The sequence below is a fragment of the Mesoplodon bidens genome (assembly GCF_964165515.1).
Source record: "Mesoplodon bidens genome assembly, chromosome: 14".
In the NCBI taxonomy this organism is placed as follows: domain Eukaryota; kingdom Metazoa; phylum Chordata; class Mammalia; order Artiodactyla; family Ziphiidae; genus Mesoplodon; species Mesoplodon bidens.
The window spans coordinates 67,339,792-67,364,159 of record NC_138170.1 but is presented as its reverse complement, the minus strand read 5'-3'; the positions used below and the strand labels follow the sequence as shown (position 1 = coordinate 67,364,159).

At 39.3% G+C, this 24,368-nt stretch overlaps 3 protein-coding genes across 4 annotated transcripts in view; 2 read left to right on the top strand and 1 right to left on the bottom strand.

Moving 5' to 3' along the window:
- RBKS (ribokinase) overlaps positions 1 to 301 on the bottom strand; it is an 81,927-nt gene extending 81,626 nt beyond the window's left edge. The window contains exon 1 of the mRNA XM_081253819.1: positions 145 to 301. The gene's annotated coding sequence lies outside the window, so the exon portion shown is untranslated. The remainder of the gene's footprint in view (positions 1 to 144) is intronic.
- Positions 27 to 24,368, top strand: part of BABAM2 (BRISC and BRCA1 A complex member 2) — a 437,376-nt gene continuing 413,034 nt past the window's right edge. The window contains exons 1-2 of one of the 2 annotated variants that reach the window (XM_081253809.1): positions 27 to 60; positions 4,379 to 4,530. In XM_081253809.1, coding sequence (XP_081109935.1) covers positions 4,403 to 4,530 — 128 coding nt within the window. In that variant the 5' untranslated portion in view covers positions 27 to 60; positions 4,379 to 4,402. Of the gene's footprint in view, positions 141 to 4,378; positions 4,531 to 24,368 lie in introns of both variants that reach the window. The other variant, XM_081253808.1, reaches the window with a different exon arrangement.
- Positions 14,408 to 14,671, top strand: LOC308628025 (mitochondrial import receptor subunit TOM6 homolog; the record flags this gene model as incomplete). Its single annotated transcript, XM_081254585.1, has 1 exon — positions 14,408 to 14,671. The coding sequence occupies one exon, from the start codon at positions 14,408 to 14,410 to the stop codon at positions 14,669 to 14,671; it is 264 nt and encodes an 87-aa protein (XP_081110711.1).

The following is a 24,368-nucleotide window of genomic DNA, read 5'->3' as shown; positions in this document are numbered from 1 at the left end:
GGCGGGGCGGGGCGGGACGTCCGGGGACGCGCACGCATGTGGCTCGCGGTGCGCGCGCAGGTTGGTGCGTCGGTCGGGGGCGCGCTCGGGTAACCTGTACCCCCACGTAGTCGCCGGTTACCGATCGGACTAAGTTCCAGGTACCTGGACTGGGGCTGGTGCGGGGAGGTTGGATCCCGAGTCGCACAGGTGGCGCTGAGGACCGTGGTTTAAATATGCCCAGGGCTCGCCTTCTCTTCCTATAGAGAAGGCCCCTGTTCCAAAGATGCCCTGCTCATCCCCATCACGCTGGTCTCCTCAAGAACGAGCCCCCAAGGCCAGAGGCTGCTCTCTCCACACTTAGCCCGCCCCCTGGTCCCTGAATAAGCTCAGGCTCCCTCCTTCCCGCCTGATGAAGGACTCATACAATTTGGGGGAAGGAAGAGCGTCCCCTTTTAGATGTCCCCTTTTAGAGCGGGGTGGTCATTCTTTGGGTTCGAGCCGACTTGTTTTTCTTGAATGTTGCCCCTTGGAGAAATTGCTTCCCCAGTGTAACTTCCCTCGTGCGCTGTATGACGTCGGCGTGACGCAGCAGGACGCCACCCCCCTTTCCGTTCCATGACGTAAGCTGGTCACACGTTTCCGTGTTTGTCATCCCATCTTTTTTTTTTTTTTGAAAGCAGCATTCCATAAAGGCTTACGAGCGCTTTTTTTTTTTTTAAAGATGTTGGGGGTAGGATTTAATTAATTAATTAATTAATTTTTGCTGTGTTGCGTCTTCATTTCTGTGCGAGGGTTTTCTCTAGTTGTGGCAAGCGGGGGCAACTCTTCATCGTGGTGCGCGGGCCTCTCACTATCGCGGCCTCTTGTTGCGGAGCACAGGCTCCAGACGCGCAGGCTCAGTAGTCGTGGCTCACGGGCCTAGTTGCTCCGCGGTATGTGGGATCCTCCCAGACCAGGGCTCGAACCCGTGTCCCCTGCATTAGCAGGCAGATTCTCAACCACTGCGCCACCAGGGAAGCCCTGTCATCCCATCTTAATTGCAAGAAACTAGGCAATGCTTTAGACGTCTTTGTATTCCCCAGACTACCCATCAAAGGACCTCATGTGACCCTATCTTGAGGCAGCAGACCCCTGTAAAAATTGTATTTCTGCATTTTCCTTCTGTATGTTATACGTCAAAACCAGGAAATAGAAAATGCACAACTAGCATTCAAGGGAGGCTGGCCACTGTAAAATTTTGACTATCTGGGGTGTATTATTGTGCTTTGATGTGTAAAAGCTACTACTGGGGGGGTGATCTCTCATCCGTGTCCCTGGCTCAAAAGCCAAAGAGCCATCATTTTTGGCTGTTTGGTGACCTCTGATTTTGGAGTCAGGTTTTTTTTTTTTTTCCTCAGAGAAGTCACAACAGCTACGGTTGAAACATTTTAATGCTGCATGAAATCTTGCACTGTCAAAAGATAGTATTATGGCTGTTCTGGAAACAAAGACAAATTCATTCCTTCAGGTGTCATTCTAAGGTCATGACAGTTGCTGAATTGGATGGGGTGTTGTCACCTGAAGTATAGTTTGGTTTCTGGAGCAGGTTTGTTCCCTTTAGCATTTGCCTAGTGAATCACTCAGGCCAGCTTCAGCAGTAGGCCAAGAGTAGTCTAATTTGTTTCTAGTTGTCAAGCAACCATTAGTTTAAATTCATGACTTTTTGTTCATTTTACTAGATGTATGCGTTAAAAGAAACATAAATTCACTGTGATGCTTTTCTCTTTGGTGATTGAAGTTATGTTTATTTGAGAAGAAGATGAGTATAGTGGACTTTGAGAGAGATCTGAATTTGAATTCTGATCCTTCTGCTTGCTAGGTTTGTGACTTTGAACAAGTGACTTAGTCTTGCTGAGTGTTAGTTTTCTTATCTGTGAAATGGGAACAATAATACTAATCAGAGAACAAGGTAGTTATTGGGAAGTAAATGAAATTACAGATAGAGATGTATAGTATAGTGCTTGATACTCAGAAGATTTTCAGAATGTGTTGGTTCTGTTTCCCTTTTTCATAGAAATGAGAGATAAAATAATAATAGGTATTGTGGGGAAATACATGGAAGAATAATTTTGTAAAGTAGGTAAGGTCCTTTTGCTTTTTCCAAGATGAGTATTTCTGTTTTGCATATGATCTAGATAAGCATCCTTTCAAGAACTGTGACATCAGTGGGTAGAAATAAAAGTGGAAATGTTGCAGAATAGGAAAAAAATAGACTTGAAAGTGATAATATGGTCTAGTATACTATTCAAAGACAAATTAGAAAAGTTATCCATATCATCTGTAAAATGGGAATTCTAATATATGCCTTACTGTCCAGAGTTGTGAAGGTCCACTGCTGTAATGTATATTGAAGCTCTTTATAAGTGATAAAGTGTTATGAAAATGTACATGATTTTAATGACTGAATACAGTGCATTAGATGTTTATTCATATTTTGTGATGAAATATTGGAATGGTGGAGGAAGATAATCTGTTAAGTGGTCGGAAGAGGAGTTCGTTTTATATTTGCAGAAAGGATGATTGAGTACTAAAGTATAAAGCTTTTTCTGCTTCAGAGGTACTTCTGGGTGTCATCACTATGTAGGGTCACAGTGTTATTATTTTTTGAAAGATCACTGCAGTCCTGCCCTTTATTACTACTCTGAAGTGATTAAAACAGGTACTAGTTTTCAACGTTTAGCAGGGAGCTGTAAATCCTCATATGGCATAATATATGAAAACTAGAACGAGAACATCATTTACTTGTAATTGTAACTTGCAGGAAATTAATTTGCTTTTGATGTGGGATTATCCTTTCAGATCGAGGAAGAAAATGATCATTTAAATTGACTTATTCACCTCTGAAAGTGGAGGCTTTCATTTAGAAATCTATTAAGAGGAATTCAGGTACTCCCTCCTCCAGCCCCGTGGGTTTCCAAGTAATTTAGAGATGATTTATTGGTTTTACTTTTGTATTTTCAAGTCTAAGAACTTCTTAGTGCCTTAAAGTCAAAAACTTTTAGATGCATATTAGTTTGTGTTGCTTAATATCTGGATATGTGTGTGCTTTCATGATTTAATTGTTAAGTAGAGGGCCTCCCTGGTGGCGCAGTGGTTGAGAGTCCGCCTGCCGATGCAGGGGATACGGGTTCGTGCCCCGGTCTGGGAGGATCCCATATGCCGCGGGGCGGCTGGGCCCGTGGGCCATGGCTGCTGGGCCTGCGCATCCGGAGCCTGTGCTCCGCAGCGGGAGAGGCCGCAGCAGTGAGAGGCCCGCATACCGCAAAAAGAAAAAAAAAAAAAATTGTTAAGTAGATTTTTGCCACATCTCAGATATGCTATCTTCTACCAAATTTTTTCAGGGCATAATGTCTTCTCTTCATACCTAAATATTTCCCTAGCTTTTGTCTCCTTATTCACATAGTTATTAAAAGATGTTTATTGGGTGCTTAGTGTGTGCCAGGTACTTTTGTTAAACACTAGGGATTCAAGATAGTTCTGCAGGGGACTTCCCTAGTGGCGCAGTGGTTAAGAATCCTTCTGCCAATGCAGGGGACGTGGGTTCAAGTCCTGGTCCAGGAAGATCCCACATGCTGCGGAGCAACTAAGCCCGTGCGCCACAACTACTGAGCCTGCACTCTAGGGCCCGTGCTCCGCAATAAGCGAAGCCACTGCAATGAGCATCCCGCGCACCGCAACAAAGGATAGCCCCCTCTCGCTGCAACTAGAGAAAGTCCATACGCAGCAACCAAGACCCAATGCAGCCTAAATAAATAAATAAATATATTAAAAAAAAAAAGTTCTGCAGGGGAGAGATCACTAAGCAGGTAATTATAACACACTGTGGAGGGGAAGTAATTAAGAGAGGTATAGCAGAAGTAAATAATTTCTAGTAAGTAACAATTGCAAGTAGGATATGCTTCTTCTAGAATTTTACATAGTTTTATCAATCAAGTTCTTACTCTTTGTGGGGACACAGAGGGAGGGATTCCTAACCTAGTGGTGTGTGTATTTTGTGTGATGAGGAAGAGAATTTTCAGTGAAGACTTCTTGAGGCTTCAACTAAAGTAGGACCTGCCAGTTGTAAGATAGAGTGGAACAGCTTTTAAGTACAGTGAGGCAACGTAGAAACTGGCTTTGGAAAGGGGGAGGAAATTGGATTTCAGGGGTTGCTGCTGCTCCTGAAAAGTCTGCGTCCCGAGTAGGTGAGCAGTAGGGAGATAGGTTCTTCCAGGGGGTCATTGGAAGAGGCTGCTCTTAGACAGGAAGTGAGGTATCATGTAAGAGATACTTCTGTGTGCTGTGCTGGTTTCCAGGAAGCTTGTTATATCTCATTCCTTTGGATATTCTGATCATCATTCTTTCCTTCTCCTTTCAGTGGTGATTTGCAAGTCAAGTTAAAATGTCTCCGGAAGTGGCCTTGAACCGAATTTCTCCAATGCTCTCCCCATTCATATCTAGCGTGGTCCGCAATGGGAAAGTGGGACTGGATGCTACAAACTGTTTGAGGATAACTGACTTGAAATCAGGGTATGTACCAGAACCAATCCAAGCTTTACCTGATAGCAAACCTTTCTCACCAGGCTTGTAAAAATTGAACACCACAGAAATTCATCAAGTCATGACCTTATCACGTGTTGACTGGTTTTGTCCAGTTCTTGACATTTTATGTTTCAAGTTGTTTTAGCTGTGCTGTGGGCCATCGCTTTATGATCAGAATGTTCTTTTTCTTTTTTTAAAAAGGCATATCTCTTTGTTAACAGTGTGCCGTGTGGTTTTTAGCAAGTGTGTTTTTCATCATTGACTTGTTTTCTTGCTGTGTCTTCTGCAATTCAGTATGCACTGTAAGAGCTGGGATTTGAGATTGTGAATCTGACATTATTTGATAGTCTCTCCTAATAGGAAAATTATAATAGCTAGCCAAAAATGAGTCATTTTTCACAACTGAGTTGAAAGAGTAATATCTCAGGCCAGAAATGTTGCATTAAAATCCCAACTTTTTCCAAGGGGGGAAAGCGGTGGGTGGGGAGTGGGATGAATTGGGAGATTGGGATTGACATATATATACTAATATGTATAAAATAGATAACTACTAAGAACCTGCTGTATAGCACGGGGAACTCCACTTCTCTGTACAGTAGAAACTAACACAACATTGTAAAACAACTATACCCCAATTAAAAAAAAACAAACCCAACTTTTTATTTTGAAATACATTTACTTAAAGAAAAGTAACAAAAATGCTACAGAAAATTAGCATCCTTACGTGATGATAATTACTCTGTAAGCCTTATTTGAATTTTGCCAGTTTTCCCATTAATGTCCTTTTTTGGTCCAGGATCCAATCCAGGATACAAATTGCACTTAGTTGTCATGTCTTCCTAGTCTTCCCAACCTGTGACAGTTCCTGTCTTTCTTTGTCTTTCATGATTTTGAAGCTTTTAAAGGTAGCACTGGTTAGTTACTTTGTAAAATGTTGCTCAGTACAGGTTTGCCTAAGGTCTTCCCTTTATTAGAGTGAGAAACACATTATTTTTCCACCCAAGAATACTACAGAAGAGATGTTGTACCATTTTCAGTGCATCAAATCAGGGAGTACATGATGTTCATAAGTCTAGTTATTGGTATATTAACTTTGACCACTTGGTTAAGATTGTGTGTACCAGGTTTCTCTACTGTAAAGTTAACTGACTTTCCCTTTGTAATTCGTAAGTGTCTTGTGGAATGACATTTTGAGACTGTGCAGATGTTCTGTTTCTCATCATACTTTTGTCCATTAATTTCGGCATCCATTAATTGTTCTTGCCTGCAATAATTGTTACTGTGGTTCTTGTATAAGGGTGATTTTTAATGTCCCTATTCCTCCCACATTTAGTAATTTGAATTCTGTAAAGAAGCACTGTTCCTTCCCACCCCCCCAATTATTTATTTATTCTGTTATTTATTTATGTCAGTATGAATTTTTAGGTATTTATTTTATTCTTTTGGTTATAATCCAAATACTATATTCATTTATTTTTTTGGCTCAATTGTTCCAGCCTTTGTCATTGAGAGCCCTGTCAAGTTGGCTTTTGAGCATATCCCCATCATTTTTTGAGCATTTTCTTACTATAAACATTACATTCTTTTTTTTTTTTTTTAATTTATTTATGGCTGTGTTGGGTGTTCGTTTCTGTGCGAGGGCTTTCTCTAGTTGTGGCAAGTGGGGGCCACTCTTCATCGCAGTGCACGGGCCTCTCACTATTGTGGCCTCTCTTGTTGCGGAGCACAGGCTCCAGACACGCAGGCTCAGTAGTTGTGGCTCACGGGCTTAGTTGCTCCGCGGCATGTGGGATCCTCCCAGACCAGGGCTCGAACCCAGGGCATTAGCAGGCAGATTCTCAACCACTGCACCACCAGGGAAGCCCCAACATTACATTCTTGATTCTCTTTTAGCTTTTTTTTTTTTTTTTTTTGCGGTACGGGGGCCTCTCACTGTTGTGGCCTCTCCCGTCGCGGAGCACAGGCTCCGGACGTGCAGGCTCAGCGGCCACGGCTCACGGGCCCAGCCGCTCCACGGCATGTGGGATCTTCCCGGACCGGGGCATGAACCCGCATCCCCTGCATCGGCAGGCGGACTCTCAACCACTGCGCCACCAGGGAAGCCCCTAGCTTTTGTTTTTTAAGCTCTCTTGTTTTTGCCTTCTGCAAATCTTGCTATTTTCAGACTAAGCTGAAGACCTGGATATAAGGTAGTAAGTTAGAGAAGATTAGGTTAGTTGGACATTTTATTGGAATGGTAGGCTGCTTTTTAAAAGATCTGGTATTACCTTCAATTTAATTAATCAGCAGCCCTGGGGTTTCCTTTTGGGGTGATGAAATGTTCTGAAATTAGTTAGTGGTGATGGTTACACAACTCTGTAAATATACCAAAAATGACGGATTTATGCACCTATAAGGGTGAATTTTATAGTTTGTGAATTATATCTCATTAAAGTTGTCATTAAAAAAAACACATCTGGTGGCTTCCCTGGTGGTACAGTGGTTGAGAGTCCGCCTGCCGATGCAGGAGACACGGGTTCATGCCCCGGGCCGGGAGGATCCCACATGCTGCGGAGCGGCTGGGCCCGTGAGCCATGGCCGCTGAGCCTGCATGTCTGGAGCCTGTGCTCCGCAACGGGAGAGGCCACAACAGTGAGAGGCCTGCGTACCGCAAAAAAAACCCAAAAACCAAAAAAACCACATCTGTGTACCAGGGATGTTTACTGGCTTGAATGGATAGGACACTCAAAAAGGTCTTTTTTCTTTAGTTTGTCACAAACATTCTTTTCAGAGGTATTGAAGACATGAGAGGGGATTGATGGCCAGAGGACTGGTTTATGTAGGCTGATATAAACATGTAAACCTGAACTTCCTACTCTTTTATTGGTATTCTGAGAGAACAGTTGGATTCATCAACATAAGGTCACTTTACTTTTTTGTAGACTCCCTTTTCGGGGCTTCCCAAATCCTGAATGTTTAGTTGAGTGTTTAAATGCAAATAGTGGATCTGATGATCAATTTGAAATGAATCCACTAAACCTGGCTCTGTCTGGACTAGCTCTGTGAAAAATATTTGAAACAGTGTTTAATGACGTGTAGTATTTATGAAATTAACTTTCTTTCGATTTAAAAAAAGAATAAAAATACCTCTACCTACATTAACGAAGCTGCTACACATAAAATGATGTGAAAAGCCTTATTAATCTAGAGCATTATTGATGCCTTTTATGTAGTACTTGGCTGAAAAATTCATGAAAGTTCTTTCGAAGCTCATTAACAATTCTTTCCTCAGTCCTTCCATCAACCAAAGTGTGAATTCCTCAAGTTTCTATAGCAAAACAATGGCAGAGTTAGAGAAGAGAATTTTTTTCTTTTGGTGTGTCACTTTTGGCATTTCCCTTTCTTTTAGATCAGCAGCACTCAGTTATGAGAATTGGGATTAACATTTGGAATTTCTATTAACTCAAATGGCGCATACCCTGTAGGACACAGTGTACACGGAAGGTATAAAATGAGGAGACTGATTTTTAGAGGTCATAAGAACCAGTCTTGTTACTATATATAGCTACTTGCCCTTGAAGAGATGAGGTACCAGAGTATCTATATTCTAGGTCTGACTCACAGAAGGAATAGATAGGCAAGAATCTATGCAAAGTAAGTTTTGTTTGTTGTTTTTTTAATCGCAATTCATCTTTATTTCTTGTATGGTATCTAAATCTTTCTACCTTATCTAAGATTATGTGTGTTTCTAAACTCCGTTGCTAGGCTGTCAGTATTAAGGCCAGGATTCTTGTTTAATTAATTAATTTTTTTATACTCTTTTTAAAAAAAATTTTATTTGTTTTTGGCTGTGTTGGGTCTTCATTGCTGCACACGGGCTTTCTCTAGTTGCAGAAATGGGGAGCTACTCTTCGTTGTGGTGTGTGGGCTTCTCATTGTGGTGGCTTCTCTTGTTGTGGAGCACAGGCTCTAGGAGCACGGGCTTCAGTAGTTGTGGCACGCGGGCTTAGTTGCTCCGTGGCATGTGGGATCTTCCCGGACCAGGGAGCGAACCTGTGTCCCCTGCATTGGCAGGCGGATTCTTAACTACTGCGCCAGCAGGGAAGCCCTGCCCATCTTTTAAGTGGATTGTTTATATATATTTTTATTGATCTTAAAATATTATTTGTGTATTTTGGATACTAATCTTTCACCAGTTACATGTATTACAAATATCTGCATTTAGTCTGTGGCTTATGTTCTTAATTTGGTGCTACTGATGTCCAGAAGTTTTAATTTAATGAAGTCAGATTCATCAATATTTTCCTTTTTAGATTTGTGCTTGTGTGTATGTGTGTGTGTGTGTTTGTGTATTTGTAAGAGAGAGAAAGGGACCACTTCAGGAAATTCTGTCCTACACAAAAGTAATATATCTTTCTCTAAGAATTTTAAAGTTTTCCTTTTTTGGTCTTTAAATAGGAATTTATTTTTTCTGTAAAATATATTGTGAGATAGGAGTATAGTTTTTTCCCCCAATGGATAATTGGTTGTCCCAGCATCATTTATTGGAAAGGTCATCCTTTGCCTGTGGCTTTGCAATGCTACCTCTCTTATTAAGTCAGGATTACATCACTCATGGATCTGTTTCTAGGCTTTCTGTCCTGATCAGTCAGCCTCCTTGTCCTGTGCCAGTTCCCACTGTATTAACCATTACAACTTTATAGTATGTCATGATAGCTGGTAGAAAAATTTCTCCTCATCCATTTTATTCTAATACTTAAAACTTGTCTTGCTTAACCATATATCCTAAATATTTTTTGATAACCTCATTTATTTTATTATATATATTTTTGGCCATGCCATGTGGCATGTGGGATCTTAGTAACCTTACCAGGGATTGAACCCTGGGCCATTGCAGTGAAAGTGCTGAGTCCTAACCACTGGACCACCAGGGAAGTCTCAATAACTTCATTTAAATGGTTGCATACTGTTCTATTATGATGTACTGTAATTCACTGAACAAAATCCCCTCTTTTTAACTCATGGAGGAAAGGAAATGAAGGGAAACTGACCTGGTGAGGGGCTAGTTGAGAACTGATGGTTAGAAAAGCTCTCTATGAGGAAATGACATTTAAAGGTGAATCATGAAAGATGAGGATAATTCAACGAAGAGCTGGGGAATTTGCTGTAAAAAGGGAATACCATGTTCAAAGGCAGGAGAAAGCTTCCCATGTTCAAGGATCTGCAAGGCCACTGTGGTTGGACTATAGGGAGGGAGTGTGAGAAGGAAATGAGATTCTAAAGATAGTCAGGGGCCAGATTATACAGAGCCCAGTGGGCCATATTTGGGAACTTGGATTTTATTCTGGGTGGAATGAGAAGCTATTGAAGGATTTTAAGCAGAGTGACATGATCTTATTTATATTAAAAAAAATCACTGGTTGTTATATGGAAAATGGCTTGTGCAGGATAAGGTAGACTAGTTAGCTGTCCATTACAATAGACCAGGTGAGAGATGGTGGAGTCTTGGAATATGGTGGTGGCAATGGAGATGGAAGGAAGTGAATGTATTTATAAGCTGTTTAGAGGTAAAGTGATGAGTACGTTAAATTTAGGTTTTGAGAGAGAATCAAGAATGACTTCTTTGTTAGCTTGAGTGAGTGGGTAGGTAGATGGTCATGCCATCTGCTGACATGGGAAGGTGAGAAGATTGATGGAGGAACTGCTTTAATCTGCACTGATTGTTGTCTAGGTCTGCCAGGCAGCTCTCATTGTATCACTGTATCATTCCCTTTGCCTCTTTCCAGTGTTGAATCTCATATCTTACTTTCTTGTTTTACCCTCTAGCTTTGTTGGAGCGTGTACTCCAATAGCATCCTAAGAAAAGGAGACGAGGAGGTTCATTTTTGAGTTCCTGAAAGTCTGAAAATATCTTTAATTCTACTTTAAGCTTGGTTGATAATTTGGGCAGGTGCAAAAGTGCAGGTTGCAAATTATCTTCCTTTTGCATTTTGGAGGCCTTGATCTGTAAGCTTGGGGACCCGCAACACATATTGTTGTTTTATGGATGCAGTATTTTCTTTTCTGTAGGATATTAACTGTAGTTTTTTTTTTTCAGTTGAGGTATAATTGACTAAATGTTTAAAAAATGTTTAAATATTTCTTCTATACCTTGCATTATCTCTGTTTTGCTGTCTGTCTTTCATGTTGGTGGCTTTCCTTAAACGGATGATTCTTGGCTGTCCATGTCTATTAAAGGCTGAGGTTCTAAAATGTGAATCTGAAGCTCTTTGAGCATAGGTGGGCTTGTCAACTACTGAGCCTCACTGCATTGTGATCAAGCAGTGTGGTGTTGTGATTTATATTTATCTCATATATATTTGGTCTTCAGCCACAGTTCTAGGCTCATAGCTCCCCAAACCCTTGAAATTTCCTGAATGGCAACAGCGGTGAAGTAATATTTGGTCTCTTGTCCTCAGTTCCTGGAAATGCTTGAGGGAAGGTGACTTATGGATCCCACCCAAGGGTGGGAGCTGGTTGCCGGGAGAACAAACCCTGTGCTTGGAGGGTTGGAACTTTCAGTCCCACCCCTTGACCTTTGGGGAGGGAAGAGGGGCTAGAGGTTGAATCAGTCACTAATGGCCAATGATTTAATCGATCATGCCTATGTAATAATGCAGCTGCCATAAAAACCCAGAAGTTCTGGCTGTTGATTCGATCCTTTAATGTCCCTTTATAGTGAGTCAGTAATCTAGTGAGTAAATGGGTTTTCCTGAGTTCTGTGAGCTGTCCTTGCAAATTAGTAGAACCTGAGGAGGGGGTGGTGGGAACCTCTGATTTATAGCCAGTGGGTCCCTGGCATCTGAAGTGGAGGTGGTCTTATGGGACTGAGCCCTTTAACTGTGGAATCTGATTTTATCTCTGGATAGATAGTGTCAGAAATGAGTTGAATTGTTGGAAACCAGTAGGGTGAGAATTGCTGTTGGTATGGGGAAGCCTCCACACATACATTGGAATTGGGTCCAGGAACTGTTTTTCAGGCAGTAAAAAACCTGGCCTTTTTGTTAGGTGATTGTCAGTTTCATTATCTGGAGGTCTTTTCTCTGGGCTATAAAAAGTTAAAGTGCCTATATGGATGTATATATTCCTATGTGTCAGCAAAATTTCAGTTATTAGACCAAAGAGTATGTAAATTTTAAGGCTTTTGATGTATTTAATATATTGGTTTATTGTATTTATATGTAAGGATATGTAAATATACACATACTTGTTTTCAGAAATGTATTATCAATTTATACTCCCACTAGTAGTATATGAAGATGCTAGTTCCTCTAGTTTTGATAATATCAGTATTAAAAATTTTGTAATATTACTTGCTAATTCAATAGATGGAAATGGTATTTGCTCTTTTATTTTGCTTCATTTATTGGCATGTGTTTGCATGTCTGTGTGTGTGTGTGTGTGTGTGTGTGTGTGTGAAAATTACGAATTCATGACATTTGTCCATTTTTTTGGTGGGGTATTTGTCTTTTTCTTATTGATTTGTAAACTTTTTATATATTATGAAGATTAACCTTTTGTCACAGGTATTACAGATGGTTTTTCCCAAAGTTTTCAGTGTCATTCAATTAAATTAATTTATTCAATATGCAGAATATCTTAAATAGCATTCATTTTTGAGGCAGTAATAAATGTACAGCATACAAAAAATAAAAGATAAAAAAAATAAAAGATACAAAAGGGTATTAAGCAGAAGATAAGTCTCCTTTCTATTCCTTTCCCCAAATTTTCTTCTCTGGAGGAAACTACTGCTTACCAGCTTCTTTTTCTTCTTTTTAGAGGTGTTCTTTGTAGATGTAAGCCCTCCTTTTTTTTTATTTCTATATAAGCAATAACTGTGGTGAATTATTACAGTAATGGCTCCTGATAAAGCCTGCCTATCTTTATTTATCTCTTCTCCTTTGAATATGATTTTGTCCTTCCTTTCATCAGCAGGTAGAGTCTACTTCCTCACCCCTTGAATCTGGGCTGGCTTTGTGACTTGCTTTTACCAGTAGAGTGTGGTGAAAATGATGTTGTGTGGCTTCTTAGTCTAGGCCCTAAGAGGCCTGTGTTCTGTTTCACTTTCATGGAAGAGCCCCACAACCATGTTCAGGAGTCTCCTAGTCCAGTTTCCTTTAGAAAGAATGGCTCAGGTATCCCAGCTGTCCCAGCTGTGCTCAGCTCCACAGCCAACCCATCAGCTGAGTGCCGCTGAGTGGGTGAGCCAGGGAGAGACCAGCAGAACTGACTGGCCAACCCACAGATTGATGAGAAATAAAAATTGTTTTCTTAAGCCACTAAGTTTTGGGATGGCTTGTTATGTAGTAATAGATAACTGATATAGTAACATATTAAATGTTCATATTAACTTGATATTTTGAAGATTATTTCATATTAGTACTTATAGAGCTGCTGACTCCTTTTTAATCTCTGCATATATTCCAGTGTGTGATTGTACTATAATTTAATCAGTTATTATTGATAGTTGTTCAGTTTGTATCTATCTTTTGCTATAACATGGGGTTGCAAAGAATCTCCTTTTGTATTTATCTTTGATATGCCAAAACTTTTACTTTGTAAGTCGTCATCAAATCTATTTCCTTCATGGATTCTTTTAACATTTTGCACAATTAATGCCTTTTCTACTTTGAGACCACCTGTATTTTCTTCTGTAATAGTTTCATTTTTATTGAAAAGTAGTCAATTAATCTGGAATTTATTTTGGTGTGTAATACACTGTAGGAATGGGATTTTATTACTTTTCTAAATAATTATCTAGTTATTCCAGCACTGTTTATAAAATAAATCCTTTACTCAGTCACTATTTTGAAATGCCATCTTATATGCTAAATTCTTATATTTATTTCTGACCTTCTATTTCTTTTCAATGGTCTGTATTTGCCTTGTACAAATATATAGCTTTTTAATTATTATAGCTTTATAATATGTTTGAATACTTGTGGTCTCACCTGCTGGGAGTTTGACATTGCATAAAACTCCTTTATTTATTTGGAGAGAATGGACATCTTTACAACAAGGGTCAGCAAACTTTCTGTAAAGGATCAGATAGTAAATATTTTAGGTATTAAATATTTACCATGTTACTGTTTGTGCTGCAGCTCCTTAGCTGAGCCTTACTGTTTGTGTTGCAACTACTTAGCTTTGCCATTGTAGCACAAAATCTATGATGATACAAAAATAAATAAATGTGTTCTAACAAAATTTTATTTAAAAAAATAGGTAAGCGGCCCTTGGATCATAGTCTTACAATATTGAGTATTCCTGCTTTATAATATTGAGTATACATCTTTAGGAATATGGTCAGTTTCTCTTATTCACATCCATTTTTGTGTATGTGAATAAAGGTTTTTGTTTTCTTCATTTTGTTCCTGCACATTTACTGTTAACTTCCTAGGTGTTTATTCTTTGGCTGCTATCATATAGAAATTCTTAGTGGTTTATTGGTATATATGAAAGCCATTATAGATTTAAAGTAGAATCAGGAGACATATTGGAAAATTTAATAATTCAGTAATCTCTTATCAGAATACTTAAGAATACTTAAGAATTTGGAGAAAAGGAACATAGCCAGGACCAGAAGAGCTCAAGCAAGGCTGGGGAGAGGGGCTGGGTAGGCACAAGCCAGAAGTCAAGGTGGATGGGGCTGGAGCCCAGTGAGCCATCTTTAGAGGTGTTGGATCACAGCATGATATAATGGTGAGCATGTAGGTTTTTCAGCCAATGAGGTCTGAGTTTGAATCCTGATTTTACTGCTTAGTAGCTTATGACCTTTGGCAAGTTACATACCGTTTCTGTGCTTTCTCTTAAATGGGGATGATATTAATAATTATCTTATTAAGTAGTTATGGGGGTGAGAGGCCTTGTGGAGCCCAGAAGTGCTGCTTTGGCTTCCAGTGGGGTTGACATGAACACTGCTGGCTCGGCAAATGAAGCTCCTGAAATTCCGGACGACGTGGGATATTGGCTTCAGGGTGTCTACCACTTCGCCACTGATAGGAATGATTTCTGGAAGAACTTGATCCTCAGTTTGGGACTTTTTGCTGCGGGAGTTTGGCTGGCCAGGAATTTGAGTGACATTAAACTAATGGCCCCTCAGCCTGGCGTGTAGCCACAAAAGACACATAGAATCCCTGTGCTGTACTTGGACCTTCCAGAAACAGAGCCTCCAGTCTGTGACCATCATAAGACTTGCCCAGAGGGGCACCTTTCCTTCTCTGCCTGATTTCTTTTCTTCGCTGAGTCCACTCAGAACACCAATCACTGGTGAGCAGTCAGGCTTCAGCTAAAGTGTTGTTTTCTGTTCTGTAAAGCTCTGTACATAGTTCCTAAGTTTCTGCAGGGGATGATCTTTGCTCTTGTCCTGAGGAATAACCTAATGGTATTTTAACAAATACTTGAAATAAAGACTGCACATAAAGACAAAATAAAAAGTAGTTATGGAGATGAAATGAAATAGCTTATACAAAGCACTTAGAATAGCTTGGTCATAGTGCTCAATAAGTGGTAGCTACTATTATATTATTATTATAACATTATGTATAATGTATATATAATATATTTTCATAGTTTATATGTATATTATATATATTTATTATTTCACTGTATTATTGTTGTTAGCTGGTAGAATCACATTGGCATTCCAGAATCAGGGACTCTATAAAGAATGAGTGTCTATGCAAGTGATATAAAGGAGCTGTCTAATAAGACCCAGGCGAGCAGAGCAAGGTAAGAGCTCACACATGGGGGCTTCTCTGGTGGTGCGGTGGTTAAGAATCCTCCTCCAATGCAGGGGACACAGGTTCAAGCCCTGGTCCGGGAAGATCCCACATGCTGTCGAGCAACTAAGCCTGTGTGCCACAACCACTGAACCTGCGCTCTACATCCCGCAAGCCACAACTACTGAGCCTGTGTGCCACAACTACTAAAGCCCGCGCACCTGGAGCCCGTGCTCCTCAATAAGAGAAGCCACCGCAATGAGAAGCCTGTGCACCGCAACGAAGAGTAGCCCCTGCTCGCCGCAACTAGAGAAAGCCCTCGCAGTAACGAAGACCCAACGCAGCCAAAAAGAAATAAAATTAAATCTTTAAAAAGAAAAAAAAAGGAGCTCACACATATATTACAAAGGTCAGAAATCATAGAGCAGAAAAGGACAGGAGAGTCAGAGACTTTTGTTTCCAGGGTAACTTTCTATCCTGTTCATTGCTTTTTGGAGATCTATGGAGACAGGAAAAAGTTAATGTGGCTAACTTAGACCCTGCAGGTGGATATAATTTGGAATATTTGATTAGGTTGAAGAATGAATGGGCATGGAGATATCAACTTTTTTTTTTTTTTCCAGCAGATAGAACCTAACAGTTTTCAACAGCTATTAGAGATTGAACTTTGTTTGTCTTGGGCAGAGACATGCAGCAGTTCTTAGCAGAGGGTTGAAGAAGCCTGCCTGGCAAGGCCTGGTAAGATGGTGTGCAGGCTAGATTAGGGAGCCCTGTTGGAAGGTGGAGAGCTAGTGAGGGCAGTGGTGGGTGGGGTTGTGGGTATTTCGTACTTAGGATTTTTTGGGAAAAGTCAGCGTGGTGGTATTGGCCTTGACTCAGTGAACCCTGCAGTTACTGGCCTTGGGAACTTTTGCTAGGATTCCACAGTGTTCACACAGAGTCTGGGGTGGTGAATGCTAGGATAAATCTGAGTCCGGAGTTTTAGATGTTTGTCAGTCTTGGGCTTTTCATGCCCTGCAGTGACTTAATTTCAGGGTGACTTCACTTGGTATGGAAGTTGGGGAAGGGGAAGAGGTGAAGGGAAGTAGCCAGTCTAACGTGTAAAGGAAAGGGGTGTAAGATTAATCTAGTCTGTTCCTAGCTCTACTTTGCATTATTAAAGAGAACAAAAAAAATCATTCCTACTGTTATCTTTTGTCCTCTCTATTCTGTGCAATTTTAAGGTAGTACTTTTTGACTAGTTTTTGTTTAATTAGAATGACAAATTTGCAAAATTCTTTAAGATTATAGCGGGGCTCTTTTAATACATGTTGATAGGTACATAAATCTGATTCAGGGCTCCAAATTAACTGTCCTGTGCCATCAGTCATATGTTAAAGGACTCCTTATGCGCATGTAACACAGCCCCCTTTTTAGCTTCCATATTGCTTGAATAATCTTGCTTTTTGGTGCCATGGTCTTGAGAAATAATTTCGTAATTTCCCTTTCCAGGGCCACATTTCCTGAGTCATTTGGTTATCTTTCTAATGGCATGTTATGAAAGCTGTTTTTCCCATTGACCTTGCTTCTCTTGACTTTTTGAAAAACGTATCCTTTTTGTTTTCTGAAAAGGTTTTTATCTCAGCCTTTGCTCTTGCCAACTTATTGATAAGAGATCTGGAATCAAGTGGAAGTTTTGGGAAACATCTTGATATTCTACTGTTAAGTAGGTATAATGCCCTCAGAACAATTGCTTTTTTCATCTGGAGACTCCTAAGGCTTTTTCAGTTAAAAAGCATTATTTAAAAATTTTTGTGGTTCGATAAATTATTAACATGGAGGTTCAATTTCGGGCTTAGCACATACTTTGTTTTTAATGTGGTAAAATATACGTAACACAAATTTACCATTATCACCATTTTTAAGTGTACAGTGTCATTAAGTACATTCACAGTGTTGTGCAGCCGTCACCACCATCCATCTCCAGAACATTTTTAATCTTGCAAAACTGAAACTCCTTGCACATTAAACAATAACCCTCCATTCCTCCCTTCCCTCAGCCCTTGGCAATCACCATTTTATTTTTTGCCTATGAATCTTACTACCTTAAGTACCTCGTATAAGTGGAATTATGCAGAATTTGTCTTTTTGTAACTGGCTTATTTCGCTTAGCATACTATCTTCAAGTTTTATCCACGTTGTAGCATGTGTCAAAATTGTCTTCATTTTTAAGGCTGAATAATATTCTATTGCATGTATATGCCACATTTTGTTTATCCATTCACCCACTGATGGACACTTAGTTTGCTTCCACCGTTTGGCTATTGTGAGTAATGCTGCTGTAAACACTCAGAAACATCTTTCTGAGTCCGTTTTCAGTTCTTTTAGGAACATACTCAGAAGTGGAATTGCTGGATCATATGGTAATTTTACATTTAATCTTTTTAGATATCACCATACTGTTTTCCACAGTGGCTGCCCCATTTTACATTGCCACCAGCAATGCACAAGGGTTCTAATTTTTTCATATCCTCACCAACACATGTCGGTTTTTAATTTTTTTAAAAAATAATAGTCATCCTAATGAATATGAAGTGGTATCTCATTATGGTGTTGATTTGCATCTCCCTAAAGTTGTTGAGCATCTTTTCATGTGCTTATTGGTCCTTTGTGTATCTTCTTTGGAGACATGTCTATTCAAGTCCTTTGCCTATTTAAATTTTTTTGTTGATGTTTTCTAGTTGTAGGAGTTCTTTATATATTCTGGATATCAAATTCCTTATCAGATATATGATTTGCGAATACCTTCTCCCATTCCATGGGTTGCCTTTTCACTCGGTTCACAGTATCCTTTGATGCACAGAGTTTTTACTTTTGATGAGATCTAGCTTATCTGTTTTTTCTTTTGTTGCCTCTCCTTTTGGTGTCATGTCCAAGAAATTAGTGCTGAATCCAATGTCATAAAGCTTCCCCCCTATGTTTTCTTCTAAGAGCTTTATCATTTTAGCTCTTACGGTTAGGTCTTTGATCCATTTTCAGTTTTTAATTAAAAATTTTGGGGTATGATGTAAGATAAGTGTTCAACTTCATTTTTTTTTTGCACAAGGATATCCAGTTTTCCCAAACCTATTTGTTGAAAAGACAATCTTTTTGCCATTACATGCTTTTGGTATTGTTGAAAATCATTTGATCATATATGTGAGGGCTTATTTCTGGGCTCTCTATTCTATTCAGTTGGTCTATATGTCTGTCTTTATGCCAGTACCACACTCTTTTGAATACCGTAGCTTTGTATTAAGTTTTGAAGTTGGGAAGTATGAGACCTCCAACTTTGTTCTTCTCTTTCAGGATTGTGTTGGATATTAGGGAATCCCTTGAGTTTTCATTTGAATTTTAGGATGGCTTTTTCTATTTCTGAAAAAAATGTCATTGAGCTTTTGATAGAGATTGCATTGACTCTGTAGATCGCTTCGGGTAATATCAACATTTTAACAGTCTTCACTGAGCACAGAATGTCTTTCCATTTGTCTGTGCCTTCTTTAATCTCTTTCAGCAATGTTCTGTAGTTTTGAGTTTCCAAGTCTTTTGCCTCCTCGGTTAAGTTTATTCCTAAGTCTTTTATTCTTTTTGATTCTGTTGTAAGTGGGACTGTTTTTGTAATTTCCTTTCCAAATTGTTTATTGTTAGTATATGGAACTGCCACTGAATTTTGTGTGTTAATTATGTATCCTGCAACTTTGGTGAATTTGTTTATTAGTTCTAAGAGTTTTTTTATGGTGGAATCTTTAGCGTTTTCTCCATGTAAGTTCATGTCATCTGTAAACAGAGGTAGTTCTACTTCTTCTTTTTCAATATGGATGCCTTTTATATCTCTTTCTTGCCTAATTTCTCTTGTTAGGACTTCCAGTACTATTTTGAATAGAAGTGGTGAAAGCAGGCATCCTTGTCTTATTCCTGACCTTACAGAAAAGGCTATCAGTCTTTCACCATTGTTTATTTTTTTTCCCTTCAATTTATGCTTTGATTCAAGCCTTTGGCTGAGAAGGCAAACTAAATTAAGTACTGTGAGGAAAGCTAAAACAGTGCTGAAATTGTGAACTTATTCTTGAACTGTAAATTCTTATGAAAATAGCTTCTGTAAAGGAGGCTGCCCCAAGATTTAAGCCAGAGTAAGTAGCAGGGAGAGCATCCTCATAGTTTTAGAAGCAGCTGAGGTTCTGAAAACTCAAAGAGGCTTTTTTACCTTTTCAGTCTGTGCAAGCACATAGATTTATGTTCATACTGTATTTTTAGCCTTATAACGTAAATGTGTCTGAGTACATACTGCTCCGTGTAGGACTTAGGGAATGCAGTCAGAAAGAATAGAGGGAACCAACATGTAGACACTTTGGGCTGCATACTAGTGGCTTTTAGTGGAATTCTACCTATAAAATAATCACGATGATGGTAGCAGTAATAGTAGCTGCTATACCACATCGTGTCCTAGGCACATTAGCTACACTGCCTTCTGCAGCATCACTGCACAAGGTGTAGGTGTTGGCATCCTCTTGTTACAAGGAAGGAAGCAGTCTTGAGAGGTCAAGGTGAGGGTCCCAAGCTGCTACATGGCAGAACCAGGATTTGATACTAAGTCTCTGCTTGCTCAGTCCTTTTGCTTTCCCCTAAATTTGTTGTCTTTGTTTGATTTTAGTTCTGATACCGTATCTTAAGCTCCTTTAAGTATGGACCTTGATTCATTGTGGTACCAAGAAAGTGCTGGTCAGATAATAAATGAAGGTACTGCATATATGTTCTTTGGTTGGTTAATTTGATCCCTGAGAAGCTGATATCATTTCTTTAGCCTGCTCCTCTCTTAGCTCCGTCTTTCTGTGCTTGCTTCTCTTTAAAGGCTGGAGAAGGCTGTGCTGAAATTGAGTCAGGTCTTTGTGTCATTAGCACCCCTCTAGAGGGAGTGGAGAGCTGTTTATCAATACACCTGCTTCTACCCGGAGTAGAAACCTCTTAACTGAGAATTCATAGCCCCCAAAATATTATTCCTTGTTATTGTTACTGTATTAGTGTGTAGACCAGGCTGACATTGGTTAACTCAAGCAACGCTATATTGAGCAGTAAGGACAATAATGTAATAAGAGCTGTTATCATTAATAATGCTATGATTATGAGTGCTTTGAAAGATCCTATCACATTTGATCCTTATAATAATCCCTTAAGGCAGATGAGGTAACTGAGACGCAAGTAAGTTAAATGACTTGTTCAGGGCTGTCTAGCTAGACCATTCCATCAAAAGCAGGTCTCCCCTGTTTTTCTCCATTACGGGATCCAGCTTCTTGCCCATTTCAAGCATATATTGCCTCAAAGAAGGCAGAGGTCTTATCTGGCATCACAGCTGTGTTCTCAGTGCCTAGAGTAGGACACGGCACAGTAGAAGAACAATAAGTATAAAGCTGGGAATCTGAGAGCAGATTTCGTGGTTCCAAGTTCAGGGCTATATCACAGTTGTCTCCTGGGGTAAAAAAGGTCATTAGAGGGCATCGTGGATCAAAAAAGTGGTTAGTTGTTGCTACTGCTCCCTTCCTCTGGACATTAAAGGTCTAAACTCATTGATTTTAAAAAACTTTTTGAAGTACAGAATACATTCAGAAAAGTACACCTAATCGTATGTTATATATCTCTGTGAATTTTCGCAAACTGAACACGTTTGTGTAATGAGCACCCCGGAAAACACGTCACCAGCTCCGCACACATCCTCCTGGTGCTCTTCCTCCCCCGTCACACGTGCAAGGATAACTACTGTCCTGCCTTCTGAAAGCATAGGTTAGTTTTGCCTTTTTTTAAACAAAAACTTAATGTAAGTAGAATTTATATTCCACAAAATGCCATTTGGTGTCTGTCTTCTTTTTTTCAACATTATGCTTGTGAGGTTTTATATTGTTGTGGATATATTGATTCTCCTGCTTGAGTAAGGAGTATTCCATTATTTGAACATAGCAGTTTATCTCTTCAGCTGTTGGAGGGTATTTAGGTAGCTCCTAGTTTTTGTCTTTTATGAATAGTGCTGATGTGAACATTCTAGTACATATCTTTCGGTGAATGTATATATACATGTTTGAATCCTTTGGATTTTAAATTAAGAACTATTCATTAAGTAGAGTAAACGTTTAAAAATTATTTCAGTTTCATATTGTATCTAAGTAAGGGAGAAGGTTATGGAGGGAAAAAAGAAGCGATGGAGGGAGGCAGAGGGACAATATGGGGAGATAAAGTTGGGACAGGAAAAGGTGGTAGATAAGAAAGGGTGAAGAAACCCAGAGGCAAGCATGCAGCCATTGAGAGGGACTCCTCAGTAAAGTGAGCTACTGAAACGGAATCCTGTTCCCGTCATGAGTGTGGACTTCAAGGTATCATTACTTCTTGAAATGCACATGTCTCTTTAGCCTCATCAGCTCCTCTCAGAGGCTCTTTGGCCTCCAGTGCAGCCATTTCCCTCCATCTGCACTGTCAGCACCACCAACTGTTGTCTAACTAGTCTCTTCATAAGTGTTCTAGCTCTTCTCTAATCTGTTTTCTACCTAGCAGCCACTTATATTATTTTCAGGAAATCTAATAAATGTAAGTTAAAAATCAAAAGATCTGTGACTCATTCAGAGCTATTGAATGGCTTCCCTTTGCTCTTAGAATAAAATCTCCAAATGCTCAATGATTTGCCATGTGATTGGGCACCTCTCCCCTGTTCAGCCTTATATTGTGTTGCTTTCCCCGTCGTTTACTTCCCTAAAGCTTCACTGACTTTCTCTTTGTTACCAGAAGGCCCCAAGCCCTTTTGCTCACCTTCTTCCTTTTCCTGGATCATTCTTTCTCCTCCTGTTATGAGTTGTCTGATTTCTACAATGCTTCAGATTTAGCTTGAATGTAATTTTTTCAGAGTTTCAGAGGGCTCTCCTAGCCCCCATCTAAATTAGATTTCCTGGTTGTGTTCTCCTGTAACATCTTATTTTTTTTTAACTTTTAATTTTATATTGGAGTATAGCTGATCAACAATGTTGTGTTAGTTTCAGGTGTACAGCAAAGTGATTCAGTGATACATATACATGTATCTATTCTTTTTCAAATTCTTTTCCCATTTAGGTTGCTCCTGTAACATCTTATTTTAGCACTTCTGCCATTTGAAATTATGTTCACAGCTGATCATTTATTTAATGCTGTGTCTTACGCCAGACTTTTAGCTCCATGAAGGCAGGCACCATGCCTGTTTTGTTCAGGACCTTACACCCTGTATGTGGCACAAAGTAGGCACTCAGTAAATACTTGTTGAAGCTCTAAGAAACTGTGCTGTGAGTGGAATGATCTCAGTGACCCACCACTGGGAAGTATTGTCTGTATTGCCAAAGTGCCACTAGAGGAGTGTTGATCAGGACTGAATGGCAAGTAGGTTAAGTGTCAATCTACAGTATAACAGGTGTTGTATGACTGTATCTGTGTACACAAGTCTTCTATACGTGTATACATATGTATATCTAAATGTATGGAGGAAGGTTTGGAAGGATATTTAAAAACCTCAATTCAGTGGTTAACTTGGGAGAGGGAAGGAGTATGAGCCGTGAAGGGATACTTGGTACTTTGATTTCCACATTATTATAATTTTTTTTATAGTGAAAGGTTTTTACTTGCGTAATTCATTTAAAAAAGGTAGATCTGGCTTAAAAACAGTTTCTGCTGTAGGAGCCCAGTGGGATGAGACAGCATCAGGGGAACTTTTTATTAGTTTTAGGAGAAAACACAGACATTGGGGTAGAAGACTGAAGAAACGGACGTGAGGAAGAATGACGTTCAAAAGAGAGCATCTTTGTCACTTTGTGCTCTTCCCGGCGTAGGTTTATCATCAGGACTCTTTGTGTGAGTATATACTTTATACTGTAGGAAGGACAGAACTTTCAATAGCATTCCTGGGAAAGAATATCAAATTTATTTTACTGTGAATTGGATAGTGGATACTGACCGTGGCCAACAGTGGATTCAGAGCTCTAAATAGACAGTATCTATCTTTCTGTCTCTCTATCTGTCTCCCTATCTATCATCTTTTTACCATAAAGAAATGGGCAATAAGTGTATTTAGCATTTGTGAATAGTATAAAGCTCTTTTTCATTGGCTCTTTTTTGCCCTCAGTAAATCTGTGAGGAATGTTTTTATAATCATCCCTTTAATTTTTTTTTAAAACATGTGAGGACATGTGTCTCAGAGAGATTAAGCAACTCATTCAGGGTTACTTAGCTGATAAGTGGTGGAGAACAGGACTGGACCCCAGGTCTTCTCTACCAGATATTATTTATTTATTTTTCAAGAAATCATTGGCCAGAAAAAGATAGGAATCACTTATTAATATAGTATACTGTGAAGCAGGTGTTTTGGCCATCTACATTTGTGAAACATCTTTAGATATGGTAGTAAGAAAACCCATTTACTGGATAGATTTCAGAAATTTCTTAGGCAGTTGAGACTAAAACTTAAACATCAGGAAGAGGTCAGTATTAGAAGTCATTCAGAAAAAGTAGCTGTCTAAAATAACAATATTTTCTAGGCAATAAGTTACTACAAATGAGCAGGCTCTCAGTGTTCTAGATAATTTGACAAGAGTTTGTAGATGTCTACAAATTAAAGACCAAACAATTTCATAGTTGGAACTGGGGCAGAAGTTAAACACATGTAGTTATTTTATTGTCTGTCACTGATTCATTCTTTGACCTAAATTCTCAGACTCCTTCATATTTTGTTTGCTTTTTTCCATTATTCAAGTTGTTGGACAGTTGGAAGCTTAAGTGATGTTGCAAATTTTAACTAAAAGTATGTAGCTATTGGCATTCTGGAATAATTTCTTATAGCACGGCCCTGTGTATTTATTTAATTTTTCCTAAGAGTAGTATTGATTATATTTTTGGATAATAAAAATGTCTTTAGGAGTTGTTTGTTATTGGCAGGTTTTTATAAATACACTAGTCCCCCTTTATCCATGGGAGATATGTTCCAAGAACCTCCAGTGATACTTGAAACCACAGGTAGTACTGAGCTCCATATATACTTATGATAAAGTTTAATTTATAAATTAAGCACAGTAA